Source organism: Manis pentadactyla, chromosome 14 (assembly GCF_030020395.1).
Source record: "Manis pentadactyla isolate mManPen7 chromosome 14, mManPen7.hap1, whole genome shotgun sequence".
In the NCBI taxonomy this organism is placed as follows: domain Eukaryota; kingdom Metazoa; phylum Chordata; class Mammalia; order Pholidota; family Manidae; genus Manis; species Manis pentadactyla.
The window spans coordinates 17,460,202-17,485,424 of NC_080032.1; the positions used below are offsets into that span (position 1 = coordinate 17,460,202).

General features: G+C 42.1%; 1 protein-coding gene across 2 annotated transcripts in view; it reads right to left on the reverse strand.

Annotated features, from left to right (window-relative positions):
* Positions 1-23,631, reverse strand: part of FBXW8 (F-box and WD repeat domain containing 8) — a 128,460-nt gene extending 104,829 nt beyond the window's left edge. The window contains exons 1-2 of one of the 2 annotated variants that reach the window (XM_036929516.2): positions 23,220-23,631; positions 3,260-3,364 (exon numbers count right to left, since the gene is read on the reverse strand). In XM_036929516.2, the coding sequence (XP_036785411.1) occupies positions 3,260-3,364; positions 23,220-23,537 (423 nt within the window). In that variant the 5' untranslated portion in view covers positions 23,538-23,631. Of the gene's footprint in view, positions 1-3,259; positions 3,365-9,790; positions 9,812-23,219 lie in introns of those variants that run through there. The other variant, XM_036929517.2, reaches the window with a different exon arrangement.
* Between the last annotated feature and the right edge of the window lie 1,592 nt (positions 23,632-25,223).

Below are 25,223 nucleotides of genomic sequence, written 5' to 3' on the forward strand. Positions count from 1 at the left end.
TGCCAGGAGTGAGGAAAGGAAAGAGGAGTAGTGGTGGGTATGGCCATAGTGGGTATTGCTGAAGATCCTTGTGATAAATGTTCTGTATCTTTACTGGCTGGTCACACAAACGTCCACCTGTGATAAAGTGCATGGAACTAAACACATACACACAAATTAGTACATGTAAAACTGATGCAATCTGACTAAGCTCTGTGGACTGCACCAGTGTTAGTATCCTATTTTGATAGTGTTTTATAGTATGTGAGATGTTAGCAATGGAAGAAACAGGGGAAAGGGTACACAGGACCTCTCCATACTATTTTTTTGCAACTTCTTGTGAATTTATAGTTATTTTACGTTTTAAAAACGAATATTAGTAAATAACTAAATACCATTACTCATCAGAGTTATTCATGCTGCAGTGTAACAGCAGATTTACTCTTCTCATAAAAGCAAAATGATTTTGTAACTTTGAAATCAACAATTTTGTCATTGTTATCCATCTAAAAATATTATCCTTTAAAGAGCCAGGAATCCTGTGGGCACGCACACACAAATTAGCGTAAAATTATAAATAGCAAAATGATAAAGCCATTCAATGAACTGCCCACACATAACTTTGCTTACTAAAAGCCACACTGTTTTTGAGACATTTCAGCAAGAAATACTCCCACAGAGATACTAAATCCCTAGAGGACAACTATAGATAGCAAGAAGCTAGAGAGGTCAGCATCAAAAGTACACAAGGATCACAAATTAACGTAGAAAGACTTTAGTTTTGAAGGCATAAAGCCTCACAAAGCAGAAAAAGAGAGGGGATGCAGAAAGGAGACAAAGTAAGCAAAATCAGTTCACCAGCATAATTAAATCTCAAAAGTCCACCCCAATCAGGGCTCCTTACGTTAGTTACCAATTTGGCATAAAGATCTAAGCAAACAGGTTTTCTCCAAGGGCACACATATAGTTCATGATGCCAGCTCCACATAACTGGCCCAATTTCCCTAAAATCCCAAGGTGGCTAGATTAAAAGAGAAAAGAGAAATACAGAGTGAGTCCTCTCTAAAATAATATTATAAAACAGCAGAACATTCCACTCAACAGAAGAACTTTTTCCCTGTTTCAAAAATAAAACCACCACAAGAAACAAATGAAAATGCTACTTATTTTTATTACTTTGTGGTTTTCTTTTAATGCTTGAAAAAAACAAAGCTAATTCTCCCAACTATTGCCATCCATTATCATCTTCATGCAAAGCTCTCTAAAAAAAAAAAAATCCTAGCTTCATAGATGAGAGCCATTTTAGGGGCTCTGTTTTAAAATATTCTCTATCCTTATACATCTGCACAAAAAATTATGTTTAAACAAACAAACAAACAAAAAAACAAATTGAACTGCCAAAGAAGGAATTCTGGTGGACAATTGGACTACTGTGTTGCAAATTAAACCGTTCACACCTGCAGAATAATCTCACCAGCATAACCAATCTACCCTGAAATGCAGCCCCATTGAACCAAAAGAGGGATCTCTTCTTCCACTAGATCCTATCTTTCACTGATAAACTCTTTGGATGAGAAAACCAGCAGCAGATGTGAAAGCCACATGGCCCTCTACAAAGCAGGAGAGCAAAAAGCAATGTTAAAAGAAATGATTCCTTAAACAGCAGCTCCCTAACAAGAATAAAGATTTTATCATCTAATGCTGACTTTGTGGAAAGCAGCTAGCTATTAGACTCTGTTCCAAGACTTGAGCCAACAGGATCAGGCTGAAATCCAGAAGTTGGACTCTTTTTAGCTACATACACCGTTGTTTTCAACTCTTGGGAACAGGGCCAATGTGTAAAGTTAGAATATAACAAATCCAATTTCCAAGAGAAAGAAGACAATATAGGTACTCTTACTTAATGCAACTGATATGCTCTGAGCACGGTTTACATTTCAGTAAATTTTTTAGTGAATTTTAGCCTTTGAACAATTTCTTCCATCATTTCCTAAAGATTTCCAGATTCAGCATCAAAAATAAATTTGCCATTTAATTAATATTGTGTCAATCAAGAATATTGAAAACTTTTTCAAATTCGTATTTAAGGAGAACAATAATTTCCATTTAAGCAAAATGCTTAAAAAAAAAAGAGTGTAAAACCAGCAACTCTTAAATTGTCCTGTTTGTTGTGTGACTTCATTGAATTGCTATAGAGGTAACAAGCTTTAAGTCTATGTTTGGCTATAGTTGTCACCACTCTCAAACTGCCTTAATTTTTTAGTTTTAACTTCACATTTTTGGTGCTGCTTTGGATTTTTATATGTAGTTCTCGTACCACTCAATTTTACCAAACCCTTTCCCTTCAAGGTGTCAACACTTGTGTAAAATGCATCATACAATTCAGGGATGGGAAATGGTAACCACTAAACAAAGTAATTTTTTGGCAGTTAGGGACAATGATACTCCAGTGCCTTCTGGGGACCACAGTTGTCCATGAAAAGTCAATTGGTCAGCAATCATACATACATTTAACTTACAAGAAATTATACACTCTTCACCAAAAAGAAGCAAACGAGACCAATTTTAATGGCATAAACCCTTGCCATCATCTGGTTAGAAATGCAGACTACTGGGTCCCGCCTCAGACCTCCTGAATCCAAATTTACATTTTATCAAGATCCCCTGTGACTCATGTACACAATAAAATATGGCTTAGACGATTATCTTCCCCCATTCCATTCCATGGGCGTATGCCCCAGAGTAAGCATGAGATGGGCGACAGTGATCTGCAGTTCCCTCGGGGGGTGTCATTTCTCACATGCCTCACACCTCACTGAGTAGGATTCTGGTGTTTAAAGGGTAATTTGGACTATACGTGTAAAACATGACTTCACTGTTTTGTCCCCAGGCTGACACTCAGCTCCCAACCTAATGGCTCGATTTAACCAAGGGCTTGCATCTTGCATTTAAAACGGTGAGGACATTAACAGCTCAGGCTAGCTCAATAACGGGTGAGCACAGAGCTTTGAGCGCACAGCCACAGGTCAGCCTTAACTCAGACTGCAGAGAGAACAGAGCTCCAGAGAGCAGACCATCACAAAAAGATAAACACCAAGTGGTGGTGTGGAACACAAACCTTTAAGTTCAAGGTTGCTTTCCTTCAAGTACAACTGCTATCCAATTTATTCTTTTAAGTCTGTAATTCTGTAAATTTCTGTTATCCAGAAGCTTCCAGAAGCTTCCTATTACTTCAATTGTACACTTAAGAAATCTTGAACACTGGTGAATGACAGCTTACCTGCGCACACCTTCCTAGTTCTTTCCTGTCCAGATACTGAAATATATTGATTGCCAGTTCATAAGGTAGTTGGATATCAAAGAAGGGCACGTCATCCATTTCATTCTGAGGAGAGAAAGAGAAAGGAAATAAGCTGACAATTCTGATATATGAAAATGCTCATATTTATAGGCCCTTTAAATTACTATAGATGTTCCAAGGTGGTAATGAGAGATGCTCGCTATTCCATGGGGCACAGCCTTAAAATCAGTACACAACTTGACAGCCTCTCTGAATTTTCTGACCCCCCCGCAAGCCTGCCCTCCTCACATTCACTTATAAAATCAACAAAACCATTTCCCATGATGCTTCAAAAAGGAGAAGCAGGAGTGCCATCTTACAACATGGGGTGTACCACGGGAATTGGTCCAAAGGTCTGTGGCCAGCCTCTTGGCTTCTAAAGAAAGGGGAGCAGCAGGCAGCCAAAAAAGTGAGCCTTGAAATGAGGGAGGCCAGTGGTCCCCCCATGACAACTGCTCCTACCCCCCAGTGTGGAGGGAAGTGAGTACCCACAGGCAGAGAAATGCTGACCTGAGTCACTAGTGTTTTCATCAGGAAAAGGAGAATGGGGCTGTGACCATGAGCAAAAAGTACATAAATGAAATGCTGCTCTTGAGAGAGGTGAGCATCATCTGCCCTTGGCCACTGGAGAAGCACAGGATTTCCTAATGCACTCAGGGGCTTACACTGGTTAACCTGAGTGAGCCAGTGCAAACAAAGCAGTTCTTCTTCGGTGCCATTTATTAATGTGGAGAAATTAGAGCTCGCCTGCCTTTGGATAAGCAATTAGGGATGAGGTAACAGGCTTTACTTGAGAGATAAGGCTGTCATGACGATCCTGGTAGCACAAAGAAATATGAGTATGAAACAGAAGGAAAGCCAAGTGTGCATATGCACCCCTCTGCCTGTCCCCAAATCCACAAGCTAAAGCTCACTTTGGGATGTGCTTCCGCAAAGCTAGGGTAAGCCGCACTCTTCGTCCCAAGAGAACTTGCTTATTAATAAAATTCAGTTTTAATAAGCTTTGGGTGACATTAGTGACTTACTGGTTGCAAGCAAATTATTATTCACCACTCAAATACATCAGTCATACATTGCAAGGCTACAGTCTCAAAACTGAAAATAATCTGAACATTCTGAAGAGAGTATGAACAGATTAAGACCCTACCAAGATTCAGGGTAAAGATTTTTCTGGACTCATGTTTCCATTCATTTAGGCATCTCAGAGCTGAAGGATAATCCAGGGCACAAGAAGGATATAGCAACTGCAAAAATGGTGCCAGGCTAAATATGAGGGCCAAAAAGGGTCTCTAGTGGGGAAAAAAAGAGCAAGAGCTGGCAATTCTCTGTGGGCAAAGAAGTAACAGAATGTTAAATCAGGAGAGAAATGTTGGCCATACAGAAAAAATAAAAAACAGGAAAAAAGTCTGCAAGTGTAATTGGAAGGCAGAGGGGTTCGTGCCTACAAAAACAATGGAAAGTCATTGGTCTAATGTCAGGCTAGGTCCCCTCCTATAACTAATCGGATTCACTCATCAAGAAAAGAGACCTCACTTTCTCTCAATCCAGATACAACTTGAGTTTCCTCAACACACCCTGAAGGGAGTCACTGCCAGTCAAGAAAAGTCACACACAGATGAGACTACTGTTTGCAGCCCTGGGCTTCCTTCTGCTTTCTCTTTTGGATAATCTGACTACAGTAAGGTGGAGAAGCCCACTTTACCTACTTGGCTTCCCTTGTTTCCTTACAAGAAAAAAATGTTTCTTATCCTCATGCAAGCAGAATAAAGGCAAAGAAAAATCTACACTCATGTAAACTGAACTCGTATCTAGCTCTTAGAGACATGCCAGGTATTGCTTTCTTCAATCGGTCCCTTCAGGACTCGCTATGAACTGGTTTCTTGACACTGTTGTGACACGGCATGAGAAAACACCTTTGTTTGTAGTTATTCTGGTATAGAAAAGTTACACTTCTGGTGGCAGGAGCCCTCTCTCTTTGGCCCATTCCCGTTCGCCAATTCTCTCCTCTCATCCTGGAAAACAGTGTCTCTACCTCAGCATCACTGCAACCCTGTCACCATCCTCCCTGATCCCAACTGCCATGACCTCAGGGATGCAGAACAGTGTAGAAGCTTAGAGCAGAGATGCACACTGATCATCCTAGTTCTGCCTCCTGACCAACCATGTGAACAGGCTAAGTACATCTGAACCTCAGCTTCCTCACCTGTAAAACAACCATACCTACCCTATGAATAGGTATATTATTAAGAATTGAATGAAATAATACATGGAAAGAGCCTAGGGCTGGTACCAGGGCTAAGAATGCAATAATTGATTAATACTTCTATTTTCTTTATTTAAGGGGCACTCCAGTTTCCTTTTTTTTCCCTTCAACAAATAATTGTTGATTATGTCCACAAGCCATGTTACTCCTATGCCAGCTTGTTATTGAAGGAGAAATTGTTTCCCCCTGTCATGCTATACGCAGGTGATAATTGAGGACAATGGAAAGGGGCAGGTACAGCAGACTGCAAGAATCCATACCTCAGGTATTTTTCTAGAGGACTTTTACAAAAGAGTCACCAATTTTAAAAGGTTGTATTGCAGTAATGACTACAGAAGGATTTGCTCTAGTGCACAGAGGATGAAAGGATGAAGCCACCAGGGCGCACTCGACCAGTCGGGGGTGTGACGGCTCCCGCACCAACAAGAGACTGGAGTTGCTACGCTGGTCTCACTGCTACTGTACCAGTTGTGATGGTTCTTGATCATTTGTAAGTTATGGGGGAGAACAACTGTTTCAAAGTATTATGATTATGAAAATTTTACCATGTATGTAAACAGCACAAAGCTAAGCTTTTTTTAAAAAAAAAAAAGCCCTTAAATTACAACATCTAAACTCTAAAATGTTTGTCAATCTCAAACAGATCAAATCCAATACTTTCATGAAAATGATCTTCCCTGTTGCTACCACTGGTTAGGGAATGACAGGAAAAAAAAAAAAACAAGAAATCAATATACGAAAGGAAGGTCTATATCTTAACAGATGTAGAGTCACAAGATGAGAGGGCCAAATGCTGGAGCTTCACACGGCACACCTGGAATCTTTTTGGCAAGACATGCTATCACTGGCTCTTGTAGCAGATGCTGCAGTGGGTCACTCATTCCCCCTGGTGCCCAGAATGCTGCTGGCCATTGGCTCACAGCTGAGTTCCTTCCTAGGCACGGCCCTCAGCCAAAAAAAAAACCGCTGCCTCATCTGAGGTTACACCCCTTCCTGGAGGGCAGTCTGCATCCAATGACCAGTCAATACCTGGTATAAAGGCCTGGCCCCCTTACTTTAATGCAGAACCTCTCAGAAAGGCCAACCCAGGAAACCACCTATGTGCAAATCTCCATCCCAGAGTCTGTTTCATGGAAAATCAAACCTTTTTTTCCAAAGCAGTAGATGTGACTCATGATGGTCCTATATCCAACACATTCCCAAGGGCACTTACATACAACTCCAGGGACATTACTGTACGTAAACTTTCCCCTACTTAGGGAGGCAGAATGGAATGAGTAAATTGGTGTGATGTTATACTGAAAGATGAACAAACAAAATAACTACAGTAGATTCAAGGTAAGTAAATCATTCATAAACTTCACTTTGTTAGTAATATACCACTTGGGAAACACCTTACAAAAGATCAAGAGTTATGAGCACATTTGACCCTGTGGTTGAAAATGCAATTCTCTTATAGGAACACGTAATTTGACAAGGACATGGAGTTACATCCTGGGCAGAGGCTGTAGCCCAGTGACCCTGTATACCCTAACAGCAGCAGAATGTCCTAGGCACTGTCACTTGGTACTTCCTACAGTTCTTGAGTTACAAAATACTACTTGCCACTAGTGTGCAGAGAAATACCTTGTAATCTAAAAGGTGTTAAAAGACTTCTACCTAACTATTTTGAAGCACACAGCCATCCAAAAAATTATGGGCCCATCAACCAACTCTCTGACTTAAAGACATGGAAATGGACAAATCAGCACTTGAGAAACAAAGATATTCCAAGGGAGGAGATTAAAGACACTGGAAATATTAATATAGGGAAACTTGGTCACACTATAAAAATGTCAATATGGATACAATATTTAGAAAGAATAATTTCATGTTAATAGCCCATGCAATGTGAAACTGGCCAATTATGCTACAGAAAACCAATACATCCAAAGTACTAACATTCCTTCAAGTTTAAGGAAAAACATGTCCTTGGTAACCTATAACCTGGGTTTTAATTCTTTAATGGCTTAGATATTGATTCTCTACCAATGTTGGTGACTCTTGTCCTGTATTACACATCAAAATCATCTCTGGAGTTTAAAAAAAGAAATGCCCTGCATCTCAGTCAGACCTACTGCCCTAAATTTGCAAGGGTGGGGATCCTCTTCCTCAGGGGCCAACACTAAAAATTGAGAGCCACACCCGAAGTCAGACAGATTAAAAAAAAAAAAATCCTTTCCTAATCAAGCAAAAGAAAGAGAGAAAGAAACCCCACAAAGGGGTCATGTTACTTTGTTAATTCAAACTCAGTGAGTACTAGATTTTTCCCAAAGTCTCCTGGACTTACTCCAAAAATGCTAAGAGAAACTGCAAATAGATCCATCCCCAGGGAGGCCAATTTGTACTCCTATGTGCTAATGTAAGACTAATTCTGCAAATGGAGAGGTTTGGGGCCTTACTGTTAGAAATTTAATCTGTCTTCTCTTCTTTACCAGAAGAAGGGCTATTTTCTAAGAGCCAAATCAGTGACAAGTGAAGAATCTGACCCAAGGTTTGCTCCCAGTGTACAGCTCCAGGCAAACAGAACATGAAAATCTCTCTAGATGGTGTTTTAAGAAACCTCAAGTTCAAACCATAGATATGTAATAACATTTCTGCTAAATCTGTGATTGAAAGGAGACTTTTTTCTAAAGAATTTATTTCAGCTTTTCATGTCCTGCAAAAGCTGAGTGGAACAGACCCACTCAATCTCAATCAGAAGGAGTGGGTAAGTTCCAGTTTTACCTCTGTCTTCTTTCAGAAAAAGAAAACTTTGGCTGATTGTAGGGGGGGGGTGCGGGAGTCTGAAACACTGTCAAGTTAAATTGTCATCCATTTACAATCCCAAATTTGTCTTGAAATATTCTTATTTATACAAAGAAAAATAACAGCAGTAGCCTCTTAAGCAATGCTGAGAGTTTTTTGTTTTCTTCTATTTTTCTGAATTCCCTAAATATTTTTTACAATGAGCACATGATGTTTTCACAGACACAGAAAAGCAATACATTTTTAAAATAAGTTGTTTTATGTCCAAAACACTATCTGAGTTCACGGCCATGCCAGGTTCCAGGGGTGGGAGAGGAGAGGAGGTGCTGTCAGGAATAAGGAATTATATCTATACTTAGAAAGGTAAAATCTTTTATAGAGATAAGTCATCTCACATAAAATAAAAACAGGAGACCACAAAAGGTAATATACATAGCCCCCTAAGGTACTCCAAAGTTGACCAGTAAATCAGCTATTTAGAACTTGGAAATTATTTCTCCAAAGAAACAATGCTATAAAAAGTGGTTAAGCTTACAAGCAGTTCACAAAAAGCCAATTTATCTCTTCACATTTAACCTGATCCCCAGCTATGAGAAAGGGCAAAGGTGTCAGTAAATTTCTGTTCACTGCATGCATGGATGATATAACTCATCTGCAACACTAAAGAATCTACAGCACAGGGCTGTGCACACACAGCAGATGCACAATAAATATCCACGGGATTTATCGTTTTTTAAAAAAACATGGGCTTTCCCACTTCCTGAACCCTTCTCATTGACCACCTATTGGTAAAATTTCCCCAGGGTACTCTGGCAAAGGATAGAGGCAGAAATGCCCAACTAAAGGATTAGTGCTGGGGGAATCCTGGGCAACAGAGTCTGAGGCAGTAGAGGCTGGACCTATGCTTTTAAAACCCCTTTTTAGTCTAACCTGGGATCAGAGCTTTAGGACCCAAAAAGGAGAAAAAGCAGGGGGAGAGGGAGCTCCCCCATCAGAAGCTTGGAGCAGTGTGGGTAAGGATTTGTTTGTGGAAAGAATAAATAAGGAGTTTTGTGTCAGGGATCCCTAAACACTCCCAACACACTCCTACCGTCAGGACTGGCTATATCATGTGCAGACTCCAGTGTTAAACAAAAATGGGGGTAGGAGCCTTGTTTAAAAATGATTAAGAATTTTAATTATATAGGTCACACAGGCCCATGAAGCCAGCTGGCCCTGGCCACCTAGAACCTTCTCACTTACTATTCTCAGCCTAGAGTACACTCCACCAAGATCTCTGCATGATTGCTCCCTCACCTTCCCAGAAGGGAGACCCTCACAGGAAGGCCTTTCTGAATAGCACCATTTAAATTACAGCCCCTCCCCCAACACAGACACTTCATCCCTCTATCTGCTTTGTTTTCCTCCACACCACTTATTACCTGGTAATTATTTGTTCACAGCATTATCTCCCTCTTCTCCAGAATGTAAGTTGTTTAAGGGCGTGGGTTTTTTTCTGTCTTGTTCACTGCTATATCCTCAGTGCCTGGAACAGTGCCTGGTATAAAGAAACCACTTACTGAATATTTGTGGCATGAATGAATGAAGCCCAAGCTGCTTAAAGAATCTTCCAAAGAAGAGATGACCAAAGTTACAAGTTGCTCTAGTGTACAACACAGACCATTTCAAAATGTGCCCAAGACAGGCTAATCCATAACAGCAAAAATGAATCACACTGACAATAAGAACTTTTCAGCTGGGAAAAAGGGAGAAGGAAGAGAACTTTGGGCTGGAGTGTCAGGGAGGAGTAAATATAGGAGACAGAATTCAAGGTGAATGGTAAAAGGAAGGCAAAGAATAGCCGAGAGGAAAGGAAATGCCATGTAAGCCAATTCATGAGTTTGCATTTGATTTGGTTTGCCTTATTTCATATTAGTGAATTTCCTTGTTCCTAACTTAAAAATAGAAGAAAGTTAAGCCATCAAATTGATCTTCTTGACAATACAGATGTAGGCTCTGATTAATTAAATAGTGTACTGACATAAAGAATAATAAATATTGACCAGCAGTATTAAAACTTTAATCAGGAGTGAAAACCCAAATCTTAACCTGGAGAATGCTTTGCATGTTCACAGGGGTTTTAACAACCTTTTTATAGGGTTGTTGGTGAAAGCAGTGATTCTGCCCATGTTGTATCAGTTTAAGGAATGTAGATGGCGCCCCTACTACATAGGTACTGTAGGTGGGGGTACAAGAGTACCCCTCCCCTCCAGGGATTCCCAATCCAAGAGTGGGGCAACAAGGGGCTTATCAGTTATTAAGTCTTAGCAAAGAGGAAGTGAAGGACTATAATGAACTCTTCTGCAATACTAATGATAATAATAGCACCAGCTTAAATGTGTTGGCTGCTTACTGTTCACCAGGCTTTGTGCTAGAACATTCTATGACTTCATTGCCTCCTCACAGGATGGGTACTAGCATCATCCTCATTTGATAAGTAATGCAGTGCAAGATAACTTGCCCAAGGGCTAGTTAGCAACAGAGTTTGAATCTGGACTTGGCTCTGCCGACTCCAGAACCCAGACTCGTAACCAGAGCTATCCTGCCTCCATTAATGTCACCCTTTTAGTTAAAAGTAGCAGACTATAGGCTTCTGAGGCCAGGGACTGTATCCATTCTGCTTACCACTGATTCCCCAGCAACTAGTTGATCAGTAGATATGATTAGAAAACACATACATTCCCACAGTACTGCTTCAAACACTTACCCACCCAAAATAGACATCTGTTGTCCCTGTCATTACCTGCGCAGCATCCATTCCCTCTTCTTTAAGGAAACTATACCACTCCCACTCTTGGTCAACATAGTTCAGTAGGGCTGACACCACCCTTATCTTCAGGAGTGGGCAGGGGGTACAAGCCTGACCAATCTGGGCAACTGGCTCAAAGATGGAGACAATAACCCAGTCTGGACCAATAGGAATTGAAGTTCATAACTTTTGCTGCATAAAATAGATGCTCTCTTTCCCTGGGTTAGTAAGCTCATAGAATGTAAGACTGGGGTTTTATCCCCAAAAGGGGAGAGCTTGCCTGTAAATAAAGCCAACAAAAGGAAAGCAGAATCAAAAGACAGATTTCTATTCACATTACCTAGGCACCCAGAACAAGCACCACCACCTGTAATTTTCAGTTACATGAATCAACAGATTCCAGGCTGGATTTTTTAAGCTAGTTTGAGTTGGGTGCCATTGGCTTGTATTTCAGAATCCTGATATATCACCTAAATAAAAATGGGACCAAGCAACTGAATAGCACAACTACCACAGCAAAGAAAGAAAGAGGCATACTTGCAATTGTACTCCAGTGGCTCCACTACCTCTGAGAAGCCTGAGTTTATGAAGAGGGGGAAATGAAAGACAAGAAAGAGAAAGTGCCTACTGCCTCTGAAATTCTGTCCAGGGGTGTACTGTTTCTTTCCCTAGTATAACCACATACCAAGAAGTCAATTTAGGTGTTCCCAATTCAAAAGCACATGGCTTCAAAGTGCTATTATTAAAAGCTTCACATGGGAAGATGAGGCTCAAGGAGTCAGAAATTTCTAGGTTTTCATTTCATCTGTGCTTGTCCATCAAAGGTCCGGCCTGTACACAGATGACATTCTGAGGCAGTTTTGTTTACCTACCATTAAAAAGCAACTTAACTCTTGACTGCTAACTTACCAGCTGTTCTCACTCCAGTGAAGTGAAAGAGATGGCATCAAAAATATGGCAGGATAAACTAAGATAATAGTACACCAAGGGTTGAAAAAAGAAAAGGGAGGAGATGTTAGGAGGTAGTACCAGATTTTTATCTCCCTTTCATGTCAACTGGATCAGCCTGTCAGAGTAATGGGGAGTCCCAAATGGAACTAGATCTTCCTTTTCAGGAGCCACCCATAGATCAAACAAAAATTACTGAGGAGACATAAGGCAAAGATCATAAACTCATGACCCAAAGCAGATCTAGCCCACAGACAGGTTTTGTTTAACCTGTAGTGTTAATACTTTAAATATTTTTTCTTAGTTATCAATAACTAGAAATGGAAAGTGTTTATGATAGATTATTATACTAACAGCCCCTACTTTGTTCATACCCCCTTGTATCCAAGTATTTGGGTGAATCCACACTGATGCTGGACTTGGCCACATGGCTGGTTTTGGCCATGACAGTAACACACATGACTCAGGTAAGGCACTAGGCACCCGTGCACTGGAGCCTGCTCTCCTGCTGCTCTGAGAAGGCCCAGCAGAGTTAACCTGCTGGATGATGAGACACATAACCTAGAGACAGACAGACAGACAGACAGACAGACAGACACACACAGCCAACAATTAGCCAACCTGTGTAAAGCTGCCTAGCTGGCCAACCACTAACCTCAGACATGAGTGAGCCCATCCATGCCCAGCCCAAACTGCCAAAACCCTGCAAAATGGTGAGCTAAATAGTGTTTTAATCTAAAGTTCTAGGTGTTTTTTATGGAGCAACAATGAAAGAGTACAACTAAAAATACACATTCCCAATTAAAAACCAAATCTAAAGACTCTGCAACACTGGCGCCGCATTCCTACAAGGTAACACCCAGCTGACACGGGCAGTGAATCCCACCTTCAGCAGCTATAGCAAGTAACCCACTTCATCAGTGTTATCTCACCCATGCTGGGGTCCAGCTCAGTTGCTATGTCAACACAGTTGGGTGTTGTTATATTTATGGAAAAGAAGAAAGTGAAATACTATATTCCACATACTCAAGTTACTATCAACAGTAAGAAAACCAGTATAACCACTTTGGAAAGCTGTCAGTATATACTAAGGCTGAACATATACCTCATGACCCAGCAATTCCACAGCCAGGTGTACAGCCAAGAAAAATGAGTACACATGTTCCAAAAGATGTATAAAACATTCACAGTAGCACTATTCTCAGGAGTCCCAAACTGGCTATTAGCAATCTCATTATCAATAATGCCCATCAACAGAATAAAATGTGGCATATCATAGGAACAAATCCCATTCACAGGGCAATGCACAAGAATCCAGACACAAAAGAGTACATGCTGTTCATCTGATAAGGGGTTAACATCCAAAATATATAAAGAACTCATATGTCTCAACACTCAAAAAACAAATAACCCTATTAAAAAATGGGCAGATCAAAGGACACCATCAACAGAACAAAAAGGCATCCTACAGTATGGGAGAATATATTTGAAAATGACATATCTGACAAGGGGTTAACATCTAAAATATATAAAGAACTAACACACCTCAACACCCCAAAAGCCAATAACATGACTAACAAATGGGCAGAGGATATGAAGAGACAGTTTTCCAAAGAAGAAATTCAGATGGCCAACAAACACATGAAAAGATGCTCCACATCACTAATCATCAGGGAAATGCAAGTTAAAACCCCAACGAGATATCACCTCACACCAGTAAGGATGACCACCATCCAAAAGACTAAGAACAACAAATGCTGGTGAGGATGCGGAGAAAGAGGAACCCTCCTACACTGCTGGTGGGAATGTAAGCTAGTTCAACGATTGTGGAAAGCAATCTGGAGGTTCCTCAAAAAACTAAAAATAGAAATACCATTTGACCCCGGAATCCCACTTCTTGGAATTTACCCAAAGAATACAACTTCTCAGAGTCAAAAAGACATATGCACCCCTATGTTTATCGCAGCACTTTTTACAATAGCCAAGATATGGAAGCAACCTAAGGGTCCATCAGTAGATGAATGGATAAAGAAGATGTAGTACATATACACAATGGAATACTATTCAGCCATAAGAGAGAACCAAATCCTACCATTTGCAACAACATGGATGGAGCTGGAGGGTATTATGCTCATTGAAATAAGCCAGGCACAGAAAGACAAGTGCCAAATGATTTCCCTTATTTGTGGAGTATAACAATAAAGCAAAACTGAAGGAACAAAATAGCAGCCAACTCAGACTCCAAGAAGGGACTAGCAGTTACCAAAGGGGAGGAGTGTGGGAGGGTGGGTGGGGAGGGAGGGAGAAGGGGACTGAGGGGTATTATGTTTAGTACACATGGTGTGGGGGGTCACAGGGAGAACAGTGTAGAAGAGAAGGCAAATAGTGGATCTGTGGCATCTTGCTGCACTGATGGACAGTGACTTCGTTGGGGTATGGGTGGGGACTTGATAAGATGGGTAAATCTAGTAACCACATTGTTTCTTCATGTGAAACCTCCATAAGAGTGTACATCAATAATACCTTAATAAAAAAAAAATGGGCGGAGGACCTGAACAGACACTTCTCCAAAGACGAAATACAAATGGTCAACAGGCACATGAGAAGATGCTCCACATCACTAATCATCAGAAATGCAAATCAAAACCACAAGGAGATATTACTTCACACCACTTAAATGGTCACTATCCAAAAGACAAGAAACAACAAATGCTGGTGAGGGTATGGAGAAAGGGGAACCCTCCTACACTGTTGATGGGAATGTAAGCTAGTTCAACCACTGTGGAAAGCAATATGGAGGTTCTCAAAAAACTAAAAATAGAAATACCATTTGACCCAGGAATTCCACTCCTAGGAGTTTACCCAAAGAAAATAAAACCCCTGATTCAAAAAGATACACACACCCCTATCTATTTATCATCCCACTGTTTGCAATAGCCAAATAGATGAAGGGATAAAGAAGATATGGTACATATACACAATGGAGTATCATTCAGGCATAAAAAGAAAAGAAATCCTGCCATTTGAAACAACATGGATGGATCTAGAGGGTATTATGCTCAGTGAAATAAGCCAAGTATAGAAAGAAAATACCATATGAATTCACTTTTTGTGGAGTATAACAATAAGAAAAAACAGAAGGAACAAAATATCAGTAGACTCAGACACCAAGAAGGGACTGGTGGTAAATGTCCATCAGTAGATGAATGGATAAAGAAGATGTGGTACACATACACAATGGAATATTATTCAGCCATAAGAAGAAAACAGATTCTACCATTTGCAACAACATGGATGGAGCTAGAGGGTATTATGCTCAGTGAAATAAGCCAAGCGGAGAAGGACAAGTACCAAATGATTTCACTCAAATATGGAGTATAAGAACAAAGTAAAACTGAAGGAACAAAACAGCAGCAGAATCAGCCCAAGAATGGACTAATAGTTACCAAAGGGAAGGGGACTGGGGACAATGGGTGGGAAGGGAGGGATAAGGGTGGGGAAAAAGAAAGAGGGCCTTACGATTAGCATGTATAGTGCGTGGGGTCACGGGGAGGGCTGCGCAACACAGAGAAGACAAGTAGTGATTTTACAGCAACTTACTATGCAGATGGACAGTGACTGTGAAGGGGTATGTGGGGGGCACTTGGTGAAGGGGGAAACCTAGTAAACATAATGTTCTTTCTGTAATTGTAGATTAATGATACCAAAATAAAAAATAAAAAAAAAGGACAAAAAAAAAAAAAAAAGAAGAGACTGGTGATTACCAAGGGGGAGGGGTTGGAGCGGGTAGGGGGGAGGGTGAAAGGGACAGAGGGGCACAACAATTTGCAATCATGATATAAAGTGGTTACAGGGACAGTAGTACAGCATGGAGAATATAGTCAATGATTCTGTAACATCTTACTTCCTCAAGAGTTAGTAATTGTACTAGAGGAGGTGAGGATTTAATAATATGGGTAACTGTTAAACCACTGTGTTGTGTATTTGAAACCAACATAAGATTATATATCAATGATACTTTAATTTAAAATACACACAAAAAAAACCGAAGCAAAAAGAATGAACAAAACAGCAGTAGAATCATAAACACTGAGAACTGACTAGTGTTACCAAGGGTGACAGTTGGGGTGGGTGCAGGGTGGAGGGAGGGGGATAAAGGGGCACAATGATTCACAATCACAATATAAGTTGATTATGGGGACTGCTGAACCATTGTGATGTACATATGAAACCAACATTAGATTGTATATTAATGATACTTTTTTAAAATTAAAAAAAAGATGCTATTCACAGTGGCACCAAAATATATATTTTAAAAAGAGTATATGCTGTATGATTTCTACTTACATAGCTCAAAAATAGACAAAATTAAGATGTTAGAAGTCAGGTGAGTTCATCTTTGGTGGAAATGAACAAATGGGGACTCTGACAAGCTAGTAATGCTGTTCTATAATCTGGATATCTACCTGGATGTGTACACTTGAAAATTCACTGAGCTGTACATTAATGATTTATATACTTCAATACAGAGTTTGAATTTTTTTTTTTTTTGAGAGGGCATCTCTCACATTTATTGATCAAATGGTTGCTAACAACAATAAAATTCTGTATAGGGGACTCAATGCACAATCATTAATCAACCCCAAGTCTAATTTTTGTCAGTCTCCAATCTTCTGAGGCATAACAAACAAGTTCTTACATGGAGAACAAATTCTTACATAGTGAATAAGTTACATAGTGAACAGTACAAGGGCAGTCATCACAGAAACTTTCGGTTTTGCTCATGCATTATGAACTATAAACAGTCAGTTCAAATATGAATACTCATTTGATTTTTATACTTGATTTATATGTGAATACCACATTTCTCTCTTTATTATTATTATTTTTAATAAAATGCTGAAGTGGTAGGTAGATACAAGATAAAGGTAGAAAACATAGTTTAGTGTTGTAAGAGAGCAAATGTAGATGATCAGGTGTGTGCCTGTAGACTATGTGTTAATCCAAGCTAGACAAGGGCAATAAAACATCCACATATGCAGAAGATTTCTCTCAGAACAGGGGGGGAGAGGTTCTAAGCCTCACCTCTGTTGATCCCCAATTTCTCACCTGATGGCCCCCCTGCGACTGTGCCTGTCTTAGGTTGTTCCTCCCTTGAGGAATCTTACCCATCTCTGGCTAACCAGTCATCTTCCGGGGCCATACAGGGAAATGTAAAGTTGGTAAGTGAGAGAGAAGTAATCAGAGTTTGATTTTAAAATCCTTTAAAGAGTGGAAAAACAAGACCAAGAGGAGAGTCATGTTTCAAGAAAAATAGTTAAGTATTTTTCTTTATAGACATCAGGAAGACAATTTCTACACTACCTGTCATGCTTAGTATTTAATGTGACAAAAAGAACGATAGCCATCTGGGAAAGGCAAACAAAAGAAAAATGAACAAGTGGGACTATATCAAACTAAAAAGCTTCTGTACAGCAAAGGACACCATCAGTAGAATAAAAAGGCATCCTACAGTATGGGAGAATATATTCATAAATGACATATTAGATAATAGGTTGACATCCAAAATATATAAAGAGCTCAAGCGCCTCAACAACAAAAAAGCAAATAATCCTATTAAAAAATGGGCAGAGGATCTGAACAGACACTTCTCCAAAGAAGAAATTCAGGTGGCCAACAGGCACATGAAAAGATGCTCCACATCACTAATCATCAGAGAAATGCAAATTAAAACCACAATGAGATATCACCTCACACCAGTAAGGATGGCCAACATCCAAAAGATAAACAACAAATGTTGGTGAGGATGTGGAGAAAGAGGAATCCTCCTGCACTGCTGGTGGGAATGTAAATTAGTTCAAATATTGGAAAGCAGTATGGGGATGCCTCAAAAAACTAAAAATAGAAATACCGTATGACCCAGGAACTCCACTCCTACGAATTTACCCTAAGAATGCAGGATCCCAGATTCAAAAAGACATACGCACCCCTATGTTTGTCGCAGCACTATTTACAGTAGCCAAGATATGGAAGCAACCTAAGTGTCCATCAGTAGATGAATGGATAAAGAAGATGTGGTACATATACACAATGGAATACTACTCAGCCATAAGAAGAAAACAAATCCTACCATTTGCAGCAACATGGATGGAGCTAGAGGGTATTATGCTCAGTGAAATAAGCCAGGCAGAGAAAGACAAGTACCAAATGATTTCACTCATATGTGGAGTATAAGAACAAAGAAAAAACTGAAGGAACAAAACAGCAACAGACTCACCAACTCCAAGAAGGGACTAGGGATTATCAAAGGGGAGGGCTGTGGGAGGGTGGGTGGGGAGGGAAGGAGAGGGGGATTGAGGGGTATTATGTTTAGTACACATGGTGTGAGGGGTCACGGGGAAAACAGTGCAGCACAGAGCAGGCAAATAGTGAATCTGTGGCATCTTACTACACTGATGGACAATGACTGCAATGGGGTATGGGTGGGGACTTGATAATGGGGAGAATCTAGTAACCATAATGTTGCTCATGTGATTGTTTATTAATGATATCATAAAAAAAAGAACATTAGCCATTATGAAACAAATCATTACAGAAGTATGGCTGGGATCCGGAAAAGATGTGTAACAAAACACCTAGTTAACTGGAAAAAAGGACTGAATGAGCAACACATAGCCTACTTCACTCATTTGATTACCTGCCTGACCTCAGTGGGCTTTGGGGCTTACAAGCACTGACATATGAATACAACCCTTTTCTATAAGGGTTGCCACCATTTCTCACACTTAAGATACTGGGTGGGTTTACTGCCCCTTATTCAATTACATTCTTAATGGTCATCTGCCAAATGGGGCCAACAATGGCCACTGAAAAGGGCTGTTGGGAGAATGGAAGCTGTCTCTAAATTCTTAAGACAGTGCCAAGGAGACAGCAAGTAAATACACAATGTATTATTATTAGTTTATTTATAACAGTGTACCTGATGATTACCAAGTACTAAAAAAAATTAGAGGTGCCCCAAAGATTGCATGCTGCTCAGAATAGCATAGAGCTCAGTGGTACCTAATGTGGTGATTCTGAAGGGGGCAAGGAGATCATGTGCATACTTTCCAGGGCAGGCTTTTTCTAAGTATATACGAAATTAAAATTCTGATGTGCTCTTTGGATTCTCCAGTAGACAGGCCCCTTCAATTTTTAGAATACTTCATTTAGGGCTCCACTATTTTCAGTATCAATGCCTGTGGATAAAATGAGAGTTCCTATGGCCAGGATTCTCACCTGGCCCTGGCTGACTAGCTCACTGCACACCTGTGGGCAATACAAGGCTGTTGACTCTATATAAAGAGCTCCGCCCAATACTCTGGGCACAGTATGGTGGCAGGGCTGCAAGGCTGCAGGAGAGCAGAGCAGAGGCTGGAGTGGTGGCAGCACTGAGGACAGAGGCCCAGAGGACAGCTGTGTGGGATGACTGTGCAGAGAGGCCCAGAGGATGGCTGTGTGGGATGGCTGTGCAGAGAGGCCCAGAGGACGGCTGTGTGGGATGGCTGTGCAGGCAGAGAGGCCTAGAGGATGGCTGTGTGGACAGAGGGGCCCAGAGGCAGAGACCGGCTTGCTGCATGCAGACTTGCTCTGAGTGAATGGGATTCTAGTGACTGACCTGCCACCTGGAAATAAAGTTGGGTATAACCCTTTTACCCCAAGAACGTTTTGCTGTCAATTTCTCTGGTCACATCAAATCCATAGCAAAATTGCCCTGGGCTGAAATCCACTGGCAAGACAATGCCTATCCCTCAGAAGCCTTAGGGCTAGAAAGCCTTGAGAATCAGGACTACAAACTAAAGGAAGCTGACACAGAAAAGAATGTCTCCAATGTGCCTGATAATCACAACCATCAGACTTCTGCTCCCCTCCTCTGAAGACAGATTCAGCAGGTCTAGGGATTGGTCAGAACGTGTATTTTAATAACACCTGGTTCTTACAGGAAGTCAAGTTTGCAACTCCTATCTAGTAAAATTGAGAGTCCAGCAGACCTGGATCCAAATTCAATGCCCAGAACTTATAGCTAGGTATTCCTGGGCCATTTGCAGAGAACCTCTTTCCTCATTTGTGAAAAGAGCCTAACAATACCTACACCTCCAAGGACTGTTGTGAAGCCTGAAGACACTACCATATTGTGGGGAAGTTGGGATTCCTATGGCCAGGATCCTCACCGAACTTAAACCACCTGACAGTGTAACTGGCCTGTTGCTAGGCTACCGCTTCCACACCTTCAGGCAATAAGCTATTATTGAGCTACATAGAGAGCTCGGCCCAGTGCTCTGGGCAGAGGTAGAGACGCTAGTGCTCGACCTGCCGCTGGGAGAACAAGCCAGGTAATAAACCCTTTCACCCCAAAGAACGTTTTGCTGTCAATTTCTTTGGTCACATTGAATCCATAGCGAACTTTCCCGGGGCTGAAACCCATTGGCAAGACAATTGGTGACAGTCAGCAGGATTCATTGTTGAACAAGGAAAAGAACAGGCTGCTCTTATGGGAGGAGTGTTTGAGCGGGCTGCCCCTATGGGTGGGGAGACATTCGAGTGTCCCCCAGTGGACATGTGGTCCAATGCGGCTTGCCTCCTAGAGGACGGGGTTCTACCCCAAGACTGGAAAGGGGTGGAGGCAACACCTGAGGCAGTAAAGTTGGCCTTCAGCAAAATAGGGAATTCCTTAGAGAAATTGAGTGCCCGTGAGGCTGTGGGAATGGTGGGGAGTTTTCTTCTCACAATATTGAGAAAGGCTGTAAGTGAGAAAGATGCCCTCCTGCAGGAAGCACAAGAAGAGGCGGTAAGAGAACATGAGCTGCAAGGTGCTGTTGAGGAGGTAAAAAATTTGTTGGTGACTGAAATGACGTCACTACAAGGTACTGTGGAAATGGTAAAGGATCTCGTGGTAGCCTGAGAGGACGTAGCATGAGAAGCAGCAGCACGTAAGCACAGGCTGCCAGTTGCCCTGAGGCAGATGAAGGATAGAGTGGAGCCTCAGCCCCAAAAAAGGAGAAGCGGAGGTTTGACGAACAGGTGGGAGTGGAGGCCCCACCAGTGCTGGAGGTATCAGCCCCTCCTCGGTTGAAACCTCATCTGGTTGAAAGCAGGTGGAAAGCAAGAAGGAAAATAAAGGCTCGGCAACCACGGGTTCTTCCAGGAGAGGTGCAGCCTCCTCCCCAGGTCGTGGAGCACTCCATGCTCTGCTTCTATCCTCAGGCTCAAGCACAAAAGGAAATACGGTCTGCTTCTCAAAGGAAGAATTTAAAGGGTCTCATGAAGGTCACGAGGACCCAGAGGTGGGCTGGTTTGAGAAAAGCAGGAGCAGACAAAGAGAAATTGGATGGAAAATCAAATAGAATCTTACTGGAGCTGCGGCAACAAGTGAGACAAGAGCAGCAGTTCTGGCCACTGAGGACAAAACAGAAGCCAGAGACAAAGCAACAAGATCGGCCTGTGTGTCTGCAAGACTTTCTACTGGAGAGGCTGGAGAAAGTGGGTATTGTATGGCCCACCCACAGTTCTTTTGGTTAACTCATCTGAGTAGAACTGGTTTGAATACAGCCAGGATGACCACCTGGTGGCAATGGATTTCCTTAGGCTTGAGTGTTATTATAATTTGTCATACTTTGTTATTTGTATATTAGGTTATTATGGAATTTGATTACAATGTTCCAGCTTCCTCATGCAGGGACCACTGCAGAGGACTGAGGGCACGTAGATTGAGAGGTGAGTATCCTGGAGGGGTAGGGTATGGATAAAGTGAAGGTTCCTATGGCCAGGATTATCATCTGGCCCTGGTCCGCTAGCTCACTACATACTTGTGGGCAATGCATTGTTATTGACTCTACAAAAAGAGCTCCACCCAATGCTCTGGGCGACATGGTGGCACAGATGCTGGAGAGCAGAGACTGGAGAGGTGACAGTACCGAGGACAAAGACTGAGAAGGCTGCGGGGGTAGAGAAGCCCAGAGGCAAAGAGCAGCTTGCTGCATGAAGACTCGCTCTGAGTGGACAGGATTCTAGTTGATTGACCTGCCACCGTGGGAATAAAGGTGGGTATAAACCCTTTCACCCCAAGAACAGCCCATTGTCATTCTTTGGTCTCACTGAATCCATAGTGAACTTGCCCATGTCTGAAACCCACTGGCAAAACAATTTGTCATACTTCTTCAGTGACGACCCACTTTCTACAGAAGCAGGCATATGCCAGCAAGAATTTTCATATGTATAAGAATTGTCACATTTAATGAGAATGTTCATAACACACATACACAAAAAGACTCTTTAACAGAGATAGGCAGAGCACAGGGACAAAAACTTGGTGAAAACTCCTGTACCTATCAACTTTACATGAATATAACTACATACTGTGTTCAGTAACCCATTATTTCTTGGAACGACTGGCTATTACAAAATTACTCCCAACTGGGAAGCTGTAGAAACTTCCTTTGAACTTAAACTGGTAAAACCTGCTGTACACTCCTCTTAACAATGGATGTATTTCAGATGATCCTGACTGTGCCAAGTTTGTAAAGAGGGCTTGTTTTTTTGGAGAGAAGGTTCCAGATTCTCAGAAGGATCCAAGCCCCACAAAACGGTAAGACCTCCATGCTAATGACAATGCCCAAAGGACTTTTTTTCTGCTTTGTATTTGAAGTACTTAGGAAAAAATTAAGTAGTACAAACATAAGGCAACCCTTGTTCAAAGTTCAGCAATCCTTCAAGAGCAAGGTTTCTCAGTCTTATACTTACTGACATTTTGGGCCGGATAATTTTTTGTGAGTGCTGTCCTGGGCCTTGTAGTATGTTGGTGAGTATCCTTGACATCTAGATGTTAATTAGTGCCACCTGCCCCCACCCAACTGTCGCATCCAAAAGTACCTGAAGACTGCCAAAATCGGGTGACAAAAAACGCCCCAGATTGGGAACCACTGCTTCCAGAGACACTCTATGCACACGCAAACAGGAGTGTGCACTTACATTCATTCTCCCCGCCCCGCATTGGTGGCACACACTTTCTAACTCATTGTGGGGATGCACCGGGGCAGAGGCTGGCCGGGCCTCGGCTGGAGGCGGCGGTCACTCACCAGGTCGCGGATGAGCTGGTCCACCAGCTGCTCCCCGCGCCCGGCGTCCTCACGCGCGGGAGGGGAACGGGAACGGCTGGCCGCGTCCTGCCTCTCGGCCCGGGTCGCCCGCGGCGCCGGAGGCCGTCCCGCGCCCTCCAAGAGGCCCTGGGCCAGCGCCAGGTACCCCGAGGCCTGCTCGCCGCGCCCAGGGGCCACTTCGGGCCGCCGCGGCCTCCGCTCGGCAGCCTCTGGCCGCCGCCGCTTCCTCAGCGCCTGGGCCTGCGCCAGCTCCTCCTGCCAGCGCCGGCGGAACTCGTCCAGGCTCTGGTCGTCCATCGCCGCTGCCCCGACCCTGCGTCCTCTCGACCCTGCCAGGTGCCACGGGACAGTCCCTCCGCGGGAAGTGTCCGCCACGACCGGAAACCCGCGCCGCTGCCGCACTCGGGTTCCGGGTGGGCGGCCCCGCCCCCGGCGAGCCCGACTTGTGGTCCCCGGCGCTAGTGGCTTGCAGCGCCCGAGGCCGAGGTCTGTGTCCTAACTCCGCGCCCAGCATCTCAGCTTTCCTGCCTGTGGCTTTTGCCAAACGTAGACGTTGCGCCAAACACGTTTCTTCGTTACACAAACATGAGCACCGAGGGAGGTGCTGAGAATTTAGCATTTGAATCGCCCCCACACACACCCGACCCCCGCTTCATACTCATATCCCATCCCCTCCTGGGATTTGCTTTGGGTGAGGGGTGGGAGGAGGGGAAGGAGACGTTCAACAAATGAATATGAATGCTTTAATCACTGGTAGGTGTTATGAAGAAAATAAGGCAAAGAGAAGAAACCAGCTGTGGGAGAGATCAGATCTCAGAAGAGGTATCTCCAGAAGGAACCTCAAGTGAGATCGGAAAGAAAGAGGCATGCAATCATTTTCCATCTTCAAAATGCTTTGTATCTGCTGTTCCCTCCTCAGGGAATTTCTCTCTCCTTGAACTGGTTAACTCCTACACACCTTTCATATCAGCTCATACTTCATTTAACCTCCCAACTCCCCCTCCCCAATCCCCCCAAAAATCTCACAGTTATTCTTTCTTACATTATTCTAGACTTCTCATAGCACAGAACACAATTTGTGATATATTTGCGTGATTGTTTATTAATATCTCCCCATTGGACTGTTGATTCTTAGCTTAGAAGCTGGTAAGTGTAAGTGTTCAATAAATATTTATTAGTAAGTGTTCAATAAATATTTACTGAATAACAACCCCTTAAGTATTGTCCCCACTCTACTGATGACAAAACTGAGCCAAAAATCATATGGCTGGTAACATGCAGACCCAGCATCCTAATATATATGTATTTTTTTACTCAGGACCTGACCTATTATTTATTAAATTGCACAGCCTACAAGCCTAGGCTATTTAGGAACCATTTGGCTGCCTCTGTCACTACATTAGAAAAATCATGATATTAACAGCCTGATTCTTAACAGTCTGGGCTTCAGAGTTAGACAGATCTAGGTGGGCATCCCAGCACCCTCATTTGCTCAAATCCCCTTTCTTCCAGCAATTCCACTTATAGGAATTTATCCTAAAAGAAGAAAGTGAGGATGATTTCAAAGAATTCGTTCAAGGATATTCACCAAAGCATTGCTTATAGTTCTGAGAATCGAAAGCAGGCTAAACAGTTGACAACAGGACCTTGGTTAAATAAATTTTGCCCATTAGAATGTAAGAAAGATCCTAACTTGAACGTCAGCTCCATGAGAACAGAGACCTGATTTATCATTGCTGTTTCTTCAGCACTCCAAACAGTACCTGGGATGTAATAGCTGCTCTATGAATAATGAATGAACAAATGAAATACTGTGCAGCTATTAAATATGTGGAGAAAATTTAATTGCATGAAGATTCTTAACAGCAAGTGAAAAAAGATACAGAAACACGTGCAGTGTGATCCCAATAGTTTTTTTTAAGTGTATAATGGTGGGCATTTAGTAATGTATGTAAGTGTTGAATCACTAAATTGTTTGTCTAA